Source organism: Tupaia chinensis, unplaced genomic scaffold (genome assembly GCF_000334495.1).
Source record: "Tupaia chinensis unplaced genomic scaffold, TupChi_1.0 Scaffold147351_1, whole genome shotgun sequence".
NCBI lineage: Eukaryota > Metazoa > Chordata > Mammalia > Scandentia > Tupaiidae > Tupaia > Tupaia belangeri.
Genome location: NW_006207202.1, coordinates 1035644 through 1046117, shown reverse-complemented (window position 1 = coordinate 1046117; position 10474 = coordinate 1035644). Strand labels below are relative to the sequence as shown.

The 10474-nt window shown below is 48.7% G+C and overlaps 2 protein-coding genes across 3 annotated transcripts; one reads left to right on the top strand and one right to left on the bottom strand.

The window, feature by feature from the left end:
- Nucleotides 1-624: 624 nt before the first annotated feature.
- FEN1 (flap structure-specific endonuclease 1) lies at nucleotides 625-4926 on the bottom strand. The gene is made up of 2 exons (XM_006169654.3): nucleotides 4776-4926; nucleotides 625-2514 (listed from the first exon to the last, which is right to left on the bottom strand). The coding sequence occupies exon 2, from the start codon at nucleotides 2491-2493 to the stop codon at nucleotides 1351-1353; it is 1143 nt and encodes a 380-aa protein (XP_006169716.1). The 5' UTR covers nucleotides 2494-2514; nucleotides 4776-4926; the 3' UTR covers nucleotides 625-1350.
- A 189-nt stretch (nucleotides 4927-5115) lies between these two features.
- Nucleotides 5116-8723, top strand: TMEM258 (transmembrane protein 258). Of its 2 annotated transcripts, none has more exons than XM_006169653.3 (4): nucleotides 5116-5241; nucleotides 7287-7396; nucleotides 7960-8094; nucleotides 8613-8723. In XM_006169653.3, exons 1-3 carry the CDS (start codon nucleotides 5239-5241, stop codon nucleotides 8084-8086), a joined length of 240 nt encoding a protein of 79 aa, XP_006169715.1. In that variant the 5' UTR covers nucleotides 5116-5238; the 3' UTR covers nucleotides 8087-8094; nucleotides 8613-8723. The 2 variants fall into 2 exon arrangements, with proteins under 2 accessions (XP_006169715.1, XP_014440129.1); XM_014584643.2 differs by lacking the exon at nucleotides 5116-5241 and adding an exon at nucleotides 5293-5440.
- The last annotated feature ends 1751 nt before the right edge of the window (nucleotides 8724-10474 follow it).

Sequence of the window (10474 nt, the reverse complement as noted above, 5' to 3'; positions counted from 1 at the left end):
CAAGTTCTATTACGATTATGAAATTTTCAAAGTTCAGAACATTCCATCTCTATGTGAGATAACAACCTGAACTTGATGTCACAAAAAGAAAAAGTGCACAATTGGCATGATGGTTAAGGGCACTGGACTTCCACATAGCTGACCACAGTTCGAGGCCCTGACCCAGTGGCTTCCTTTCTCACTTTCCCTCTTGCTCTGCCCCTCCCTGGTCAAAATTAAAATAAGGTTAAATAAAGTAACAATTCTTAAAAAGTGGTTTCTGAATGGCAGCTTTCATAATTTATAAAATGGCAAAGCATATGCTTAGATGTCATGATATTTCATCTAAATTATGAAGTTTTCTTAAAGAAGCTACTTCATTTCATACAGACTAGAAAACCATCCAATCTACCAAAAACTCCTTTCTCAACAAGGGAATTGGGAAATTGTTACATTCATCCTCCTCCCAAGAGCTTGTTTCTCCACAGCTGTGGTGGTATTCTATGGGGTATGGTGCCATCTTGTGGCCATTCAAGCCACTGTTAATAGAGCAAAATTCCAGCATGTTCTCTTAGAGTGAAAGAATATATTGCCTAGAGCATTTGGGATTATTTTCAAATGTTCTCAAAGTATATAACATTCTGGTTACTTTTATCATTTTATTGTTTTTTTTTTCTCTCTCTACACACCCTTAGAACAAAAACAACACATGGAAACCAGTGTCTTATCCAAAAGTCTCAATTCAGTTTGCCTCAAAAAGGCCATAAGAACATCACTCTCACTCCTTTGAATGATCACTGAAAACACTCAGATTAAAAGTTCCAAGTTTCTGTCCACCCCAAGACACAGTCAGTAATCAAACCCTTGTAGCCAGCTCCATAGACTCCCTTCTGCCTATCTTATCTCTCAGAGCTCTTTCCAAACTGGGTCTTCCTGACGGCTCTTTCAGGGTGGGTTGAAAGCTAAATTAAAGAGACAAGTCAGTTCTGTTATCACCTCCCTTAGACCACCAGTTGGCCAGCCAGGAAATCACTTCTGTGTAGTCTTGTCTTCACCATTTATCTCCCAACTTGATGCTTTAACATTCACGTGCAATGGATTCAGTGTCCACTATTCTGCCTGAGAAGTGGTTTGAGCCTTACACACTTTCCTGAGGGGGATTAAAAAACAAAACAAAACAAAACAAAGTACCTCTATGGCCTTCCTACCTTATGGAATCAAGCAAAAAAGGGGAAAACACTACCAAAAAGGGTAATGCAAGAAAAGCAATGGAATCCCTTCCCACCCCAATGGAGGATACTCTAGCTCTAGTTCTTAAGAGTATAAGAAGGCAGGTATTCTGAATTCAGGAGGTATAATGGAGGGAAACATTTATTTTCCCCTTTTAAACTTTCCTGCCGCCCCAGTTTTTGCCTTCTTCTTAGTGGATCCCTTGGGTTCTGGCTCTTTGCGCTTAGCTGAGGAGAGCGAGCCAGTCACCTTGAAGAAATCATCAAGACGGCCCTGAGTGCTTCCTTGGCGGCTCTTGCTCAGTCGCTTGACTCCACTGCGGATCCGCTCTTCAGAGAACTGCTTTTCACCACACATGAACTTGACCAGCTCTTCTTCATTGGGCTCACTCCACTTCAGCTCTACTGACTCTGGGTCCAGCACCTCAGGCTCCAGGAAGAGCTGCTGGGCTTCTTTATGAAGCCAATTTTCTGGCACAGGGTACTTGTTGGGGTCAAGCCGCCGCACAATCTCTTCAATGCTCTTGTGCTTCTGAATGAGGTCTACAGCCCGCTTGGGCCCAATGCCCCGGATACTCTCACAGTAGTCGCTGCCCAGCAAGATGCATAGATCCACAAACTGTTCCTGGCTCAGGCCTAGTTCCTGCAGAATTCGACTCAGGTGGAATTCCTGGATGGGCAGTTTCTTGGCCTCACTGGCAGTCAGGTGTCGCATTAGCACAGGGCTGCCAAAGGTGAGGCAGTCCATGTCCTCAGTAGCTGCTGCATAAACTTTGCCAGCTTTCACCAAAGCAGCACAGCTGGCCTCTGCTTCGCTGGGTGCATCGAGGTAAGGGATCCCCATGAGGCTCAGCAGATGTTTACACTCATCATTGTGCTGCTTAGTGACCTTCACCAGCCGCTTTGAGAATTTTTCTACCTCTTCCTCAGCCCCAGCGGCCTGAGCCTGCTGCAGCTGCTTCTCTGCCTCAGCACGCCGCTCACTGCGTTTGGCCAGCTCACCTGATTTGAGCTGTGGTGGCTTGCCATCGAAGACATACACGGGCTTGATGCCATTCTCCATCATGCGGATGGTGCGGTAGAACATGCCCATCAGGTGGCTGGTGGTATCACCCTCTTCGTTCTGTAGCATATCCCCACCTTGGCGAACAGCAATTAGGAACTGGTAAATGCTCATGGAGGCATCAATGGCCACCTTGCGGCCAAAGTAGCTCTTGATGTCATTCTCTCGGATGGCACTGGGGGCCACATCAGCAATAAGTTTGGCCAGACCTTGAATTCCCATGGTAATATAGAGGAGGGATGGCTAAAAAAGAAAGGCAAGTCAGACAGGAACAACATTAAGGAGGCAAAAGGAGCAAGCAAGGGTTATAACTGGTGTCATCTCATCAGCTTCACGCCTTCAGCTAATCAAATTTAGCACAACGAAAAGGACACCAAGTCAGCACTGCAGAAGAAAAAAATGAACAAGACAAGGTCCCATTTTCAAGAAACTTTTAGTCTAGCAGGAGGATTTATTCAATTACTACTTCAGCTTACCAAGTATCAGAAATTGAACTGGGAGATAAGAGAAAGAAGACACTGTTGTTGTTTTTGAGGATAAGGCAGCAGCATTATGTATCACACAAAAAAGACAACACAGATCTACATAAAGAACCATAGAAGGCCACAGAGTGATTGGCCCATGTTGAGTCATCCAGGAAGCATAATGGCAGAACTAAGCTCTGAGGGACAGGCAAGTATCAACTAAACAAATATAAATACACACACACACAATCTCAAATCCAGCTTCAGCAACTGGTAAAGGACTGGCAAGTAGAACATATCTGATGGGGGAAAATGTGGCTTCCTCAAATGTTGTTCTAGTATCTCTTCAGCATCCCCTCAGCACATGGAGTTTCTTACTACCATCTTGTTAGAAGTTTTAAGTCTTTCCCTTTGTATTCTTCTCCCCACCACTAAGTCTGAAATATGAACACCACAACTCCTACCAGGTCCTAACTCAGCAGCCTGGCATATTGTTGTCACTCAGCTCAGTATGGCGCTTCTGTGGTTCAGGCCCCTTACCAAAGCTTTCCTAGGGCAGCGTTTCCAAACTACCCTAACAATTCCAATTAAAACCTGAATTTTTGGGGACCAGCAGTTAACATAATGGCTATGTTGCTGAACTCCCACGTAGTCAATCGTGGTTCGAGTCCCAGACCCAGTGGCTTAAACTCATGCCGGGCACGTGTGCGTGCATGCCCAAGATCCTGAGAGGAGAATGGAGAAGAGACTGCAGCGTGGCCATCTCCCTTGCGGGGAGAGGGGGAGGGATTTCTCGCTTTCTGTCTCTCTCTCTCTGTCTTTCTGGCAAGTGCATGTGCCCTATAGCAAAAACCTCTCAAAAAATAAATAAATAAATAAATAAAATTAAATTAAAAAAAAAAAAAAAAAGAAAACCTGAACTTTATCTGTTAATACATTCTTCAACAGGTTTTTTTTTTGGAGAGATTTTCACTGTAGGGCACGTGCGCTCGCCAGACAGAGAGAGACATAGAGACAGAAAGCGAGAAATCACCCCCCGGGGGGATGGTCACGCCGCAATCCCTTCTCCTCCATTCTCCTCTAGGGATCTTGGGCACACACGCACACGCGCCCGGCGTGAGTTTTAAGCCACCGGGTCCGGGACACAAACCGCGGTCGACTACGTGGGAGTCCAGCGACATAGCCATTCCGCTAACTGCTGGTTCCCTTCAACAGGTTTTTAAAAAACTAAACTAACTGGAAAAAGAGAACTCTCTAATCATTATCAGTGTTCTATAGGTTACCTTTTAATGTGTTAACTATATTTCTATTAAAAAGGATTTTAGGGAGTGTTATTTGGAGTTACCTTGTACCTGTGGATGTTATGGGTTCAACATGCTTTGCTCAACTGTGCGCTCCTCCCGCCATCCTCTCACCCCTCTTCAATTTTAGTTCCCATATGAATGGGTGCAGCAAAAGCCCTAGATTCAAAGCTCTTCAATCTAGGCCCCAGTATTTACCATCTGTGTAACATTACTAATCAGTTCAGGTTTGTTTTCCCATGTATAAAATAAGAATGACAAACATGCCTGTCTTGCGAGATTGCTGTCAGGGTAAACTGAAACAGTAGATGGAAAACTCCCAATACAACACCAGAGCTCTGTCAATGTTTCCCATCCAACCCTTTGGTTCATGCGGCAAAGCTGGCTGCTCTGCTAGAATGGTACTGACGTACTGAGAAGGCAATGCCTTGTTAGCCACTTATTCTGCCGCAGCACCCAACAGAGGTAGGCCCAAATGAATTAAGTTTCCAAAATGCTTCTCATCTAAGGTCTTAGTAAAAATATACCAGGACCCAGTAAGGTGGGAGATATTATCGTCTTTGTAAAATTGAAGAATGGGAGGCTCGGCGGTTAAGCGATGGTCCAAGTCTCATCTCACAGCCGGAAAGAGGCGGGACAGCCTGAGCGCGAATCCCGCGCGCGCCTGACACCGGCTCCCGGCAGCACTCAGGGCAGAGAGGACCCCGTCGCTGTCGGAGGCGTTCCCACCGGGTCTCACCTGGCCTTAGGGAGCGAGCCTTCGGCAGCTAGCGCTGGGTCCGATGTTGCCCGGGACACGACAGAGCCGGTGGCCGCCTCAGCTCCGCCGCAGGTGATGTCTAGCTCAGCGGCCTTCCAAAGCCCGCGCTCCCGTCACGTGACCTGCCCGCCGCGCAAGGCATCCTGGGAAGTGTAGTGCAGGCCCCACCCCTCCGCGAGCTGAGCTCATTGAAAACTGTCCCGCCAGGGAAAGCGGCCTTTCTCAGAGACTCGGCCCTACCCTCTCCTCTACAGCTCGTCCCTGCGCCACCCACGCCAAGCTCCCACAGGCCTCAATTCCCGCCACATTTGAACCCATAGGACTACAAGTCCCACAATGCTACGTGCGCGGGGGCACTTCCTTTTCCGGCTGAACAAGTCGCCTGCTCCGGTTGACGTGTTCTTCCGGTGGCGGAGCGGCAGCTTACCCTGCGCGGGGCAAAATGGTGAGAGGGTTAAGGGGAGTGCCCAGCACCGCCGTGAGGACCGCTGGGGACCTGACCCCACACCGTGTATCTCTCGCGGAGACCTCAGACGACCGACATCCAGAGGGCGGGCGTTCCCGGAGCCCTGGGCTTGCGCGGAGGGGCGGGCCGGGAAGCCCCTTGTCGTGGACCCCTTTGAGTGAGGTTTCCCTCACACGGGGTTTGTGAATTAGCGATTTATAAGGGTGACGGGTGTGGGGTGCACTGTGAATACCTTTGACCTTGTGTCGCTTAGCTGTGCTCTGTTATCTAAGTCCTTCCCCCTGCCGAACTCTTACCCATCCTGCAAAGCCCTGGGCAAGTGTCATTTCTTGGTGAAGCACCTCCAACTTTTCTCGGGCACTGGGCCGCTCTGTCCCGGGAGCGCCCACGACCTCCGTGCAGACCTCTTGCCACGTTTCACGGACTCCTTTGTTATCTGCCACGCCTCCTAGTGACCACCATCTGACGCGCATCTAGCTCTGGGATGAGATCTATTCATCTTTGTATTCCCAGTGCCAAACAGGGCTTGCAATCGGAGGCTCCGTAAATGGCAGCGATTGTCTTTATATTTTTGGAGGGTGGGGGAAGGACATAATTGTTTACTGGATTGAATTTTCCAGTGTCTCTAAGAACAATGGGGTCAGTTTACTTCTCTAGAGTTGTTATGTTCTGGATGTTGGAAGCGCTGGCTGGTGGGTGACAATGGAAGTTAACATTTGTAACAGAACTTTTACGTTTCCAGCCCTCTTTCACGGGCATTATGTCATACCGTCCCTACAACCTTAGGAAGGAAACAAACACCTATTAAGGAGCTACTCTATACCAGGCACTAAACTACATCCTTGGGCATGCATCATCTCTTAAAGCCTACATCAGCCCCGAGAAATAGATATTATAATCACTTTACTGAGACGCAGATTGTTCAGTTGTGGCAGAATTTCAGCTCATGCCCTTTGCTGGTAAAGCCTAAGATTTCATACCAGCGTAGTGAGAGAAATGCTGAATTAGATGTTGGGATCTGGTTCCCAGTCCAGGCTCCAACTTACATCGGGGATTCTCAGCTTGATGTCTATAGACAGGAATCTACAAAGCTCCAAAAATTGTAGGCAGACTTTTTCTTGCCTGTGTTTTTTTTCCCCAGGCAATGAGGCCATACTGTCATCACATTTCCATAGTGGTCATGGGCCTCAGAATATGCTAAGGTCAATCGATTTGCAGTTAGTCACGCTCTGTGTCTCAGTCTGTAACGCTCAGCTTGCCTTTGTGGCTCATAGTGAAAAGATGAAGTGCCACCTTGGGTTTTTGTGATTTTGTTTTCGGTTTTCTTAGACTTACCATAGGATGCAAGCACTCACCAGAGAGAGACTAAGAGAGGAAACATGAGAAATCACCCCTCTGGGGGAATGACCATGCCGCAGTCCCTTCTCCATTCTCCTGGGATTTCAGGCACACAAATATACCCAGTGTGTTTTTCAAGTCACCGGTCCAGGACTTGAACCACAGAGTTGGCCATTGGGATCCAACGCCTCAATCATCATGCCCTGCTGGCCTGGTGCCACCTGTATTTTGTCTGTTTGTTTGTTCTTGGAGAGGTTTTCGCTATAGGGTGCATGCGCTCACCAGAAAGACAGAGAGAGACAGAAAGCAAGAAATCACCCCCCAGGGGGGATGACCACACCGCAATCCCTTCTCCGTTCTCCTCTTGGGATTGTGGGCATGCACACATACGCACCTGGCATGAGTTGAAGCAACCAGGTTTAGGACTTGAACCGCGGTTGACTACATGGGAGTCCAACGACATAGCTGTTACACCAACTGCTGGTCCCAACCACCTCAGTTTTAATATTTAATTGTAACTGTTATTCTTAAATTAAGTTAATGTTGGTTTTGAAGGATTTCCATACTTTCTAAGCTAAAATAGTCCCCTAGTAGTCACAATAGCACAAAGCTCTTTGAGAGCCCCCAGTCTCCCAGGTTGAAATCATGGCCTTCTCTGATGGCACTGATCTCATGCCCTCCCTTAGGAGCTCGAGGCCATGAGCAGATACACCAGCCCAGTGAACCCAGCTGTCTTCCCCCACCTAACAGTGGTGCTTCTGGCCATCGGCATGTTCTTCACCGCCTGGTTCTTCGTGTATCCTTTGGTTGAGCACTGCCAATGGGCTAGAGTTAGTGTCGTGGGAAACTGCATGAGAAGCCACGCTGGGTATATGCACCCTGCTAGTTTGGGACATTTGGTTGCAGGTAGGAGATGATAAGAAGGGTAAGGCTGGTGATACCCAAAGTCAGATTGCAACCTTATTTCCCAAGTTCACGTGAGCTCAGATATCTCCGTAGATTTCCAGGACAGTGAAGAGAGGGCTAGCTGGCGTGGAGGCTGGTGATAGGGCAGCTGAAGTTGGAAAGGTGGTACCAGAATGTCAGAAGGACTGAGGGCTAATCCCAGCTTCACCACCCATTAGCTGTGTGACCTGGGGCAAGTGACATAACACCTCTGGGCCTTGTTTTCTTCCTGAGAGGTGGAGGGCTAGTATGGAACACAGAATCCAAGTCATCTTTTGGGCCACTCTTAGCTGCACTGAGCCAGACCAGCTGCCTGGAAAGCCCTTAGCCCATACTTGTTCCTCAGGGTGACACTGGCCAGGCTCCCCACACTTGCAGTCTGTCCTTTTGCTTCTCCTTAACAGCCTGGCCCAGTTACGAGGTCACTTCCACCAAGTACACTCGGGACATCTACAAAGAGCTCCTCATCTCCTTGGTGGCCTCACTCTTCATGGGCTTTGGAGTCCTCTTCCTGCTGCTCTGGGTTGGCATCTACGTATAAACTCCAAGGTAAGAGACGCCTGAGCCCCCAAGACACAGCTGGAGAGCCTCCCCACACCCGTATCCGCAGGGTCCTCCGGCTCTGACCTGCACGGCCCCTTGCTTAGCAGAGACAGACTCAGGAAAGGTTAGGGACAGATGCGCCCCTGTTCCTCCCCCTTGTGGGGATTCAAACCAAGTGTGACCTACTCTGAGTTCTGAGTTTTCCACACTGACCAAGGCCATCTGGCTTTGGGATATGCTTTGCAGGAATGTGGGTACAAGCCCCCCCATGGTTGTACATTTGCATCCTTACAAGTCATATACCAGTGACTCAGAGAGGCTGCTGGGAAGTGGGCTGCCTGGAAGAGGGTCAGGATCCAAGACTGAAAACTTGTAGCAGATAATCCACTTAATAGGTCACTAAGAAATGGCTCTGGGGGCGCTTATCATCAAAAAAAGGGTGCCATCAGCCCTGTCCTGGAAGCATAGGGGTTCAGAGAGAGAACAGTCCCTGGTCTCACTTTCATATCCTTCTCCTCTTTCAGGTACCACCCAGGTGGCTTCACTGAACCCCTGCTTTTGTAAATTAATTGTTTTTTTACTATGGCCGAAATGTCCCAGCTGCTGCTCACAATAAAGGCAGATGTGTGACAGTCCTGCCTGGTGCCTGTTCTGCAGATTGGGGGTGGTGCTGGCACCTATGTGACTTCCCCAGTCCCGCCCCTTCTCATTTCTCATCTGCCTTCCACGTGGCGCAAACCTGTGGGAGGGGAGGGCTATGTGGCCGATATCTCGTCATTGGAATTGAAGGCTCACATATAGGTAGGAAGGGTTTGGTCTGCCATCTTCCGTTGTTTCTAGGATAAACTGCAGTAGAAACCCACACCAATCAGTTCTACCCTCAGCCAAATCTCTCCTCTAAATGTCACCACCCTTTTCTGGGCTGGGGTACCCTTACCAGGCTCTGCTTTCCCCTAAGATTTTTGCCTAGGTTGCTTTTTTTTTTTTTAAAGGTTTTTGCCATAGGGTGCATGCACTCACTAGAGAGAGAGAGAAAAAAACAGTGAGATGGAAAGTGAGAAATCACCCCCTCCCCTAACCAGGATGGCCATGCCGCAACCTCTTCTCCATTTTCCTGGGATTTGGGGCATGCACACATACGCAGCGTGACTTTCCATCCACTGGGTCCAGGACTTGAACCACAGTTGACCTTGTGGGAATCCAGTGCCTCAACCACTGGCACGGCCAATTTAGCGATCCAAACTTATGGTTGGGCATGCAGCTTCCAGCACAGTAGTACAGATTGCACCACCTGGGCTGGGCCTAGGCTGCTACTTTTAATTCAGGTGGTCATCAGCTGGTAGATAGGCAGGAAGAGGACTCCAGGGTGGGGTTGCTGAGTCTTTTCCCAGTCCTTGTATGATGGGAAGAAGGATAAAGGGTAAAAAGCTGTCATCTGTAACCAATCAGTTGGTGTAGTGGTTAAGGCGGCTGGGTCCTACATGGCCGACTACATGGTTCTAGTGCTAGACCCGGCAGCTTGAAAACTGCACTGGGTTTATGTATGCATGCCCAAAATCCTGAAAGAATGCAAAAAAGGAGATTGTGGGGGACCAGCAGATGGCATAATGGTTACATTGCTGAACTCCCATGTACACAACTGTACTTCAAGTCCTGGACCTGGTGGCTTGAAACTCATGCTGGGCACGTGTACATGAGTGCCCCAAATCCTGAGAGAATGGAGAAGGGTTGTGGCATAGCCATACCCCTTGCGGGGGGTGGGGTGGGGGGATTTCTTTCGCTCTCTCTGTGGAAACACATGCCCTATAGCAAAAATCTGTCAAAAAAAAGAGGGGGGAGCAGGGATTGCACAGTGTGGCTATCTCTCCTAGGGGTTGATTTCTCGCTCCCAGCCCCCTTCAGTCTGTCTGCAACAAAGTGCATGCACTCAGTACCAAAAAAAATTTGTTTAAAAAGCAGCCATCTGGCCAGACCTGAGGGGTGCCCCAGAGATATGACTCCTCAGGAATCAGAAAGAGCCTGAAATTTTTTTTTTTTTTTTTTTTTTTTTTTTTTGAGAAGTTTTTGTTATAGGGCGTGTGCACTTGCCAGAAAAACAGAGACAGAGACTGAAAGCGAGAAATCACCCCCCGGGGGCGAGGGATGGCCATGCCGCAATCCCTTCTCCATTCTCCTCTCGAGATCTTGGGCACGCATGCACACGTGTCCGGCGTTGAGTTTAAGCCACCAAGTCTGGGACTCAAACTGCAGTCGACTACATGGGAGTTCAGCAACATAGCCATTACCCCACTGCTGGTCCCTGAGCCTGGAGTTCTGATTGGTCCTATTCCTGCAGGTAATACCATCTTCCACCAGAAGAATCCAAACAAGAGAAAGGGAGGCAAGC

What these genes read in the sequence shown, in the direction of transcription:
- FEN1 (XM_006169654.3), bottom strand. Translation starts at nt 2,493, where the DNA reads ATGGGAATTCAAGGTCTGGCCAAACTTATTGCTGATGTGGCCCCCAGT.
- TMEM258 (XM_006169653.3), top strand. An exon ending in TTCACCGCCTGGTTCTTCGT is followed by an intron (nt 7,397 to 7,959) that starts GTATCCTTTGGT and finishes AGCCTGGCCCAG; the next exon opens with TTACGAGGTCACTTCCACCA.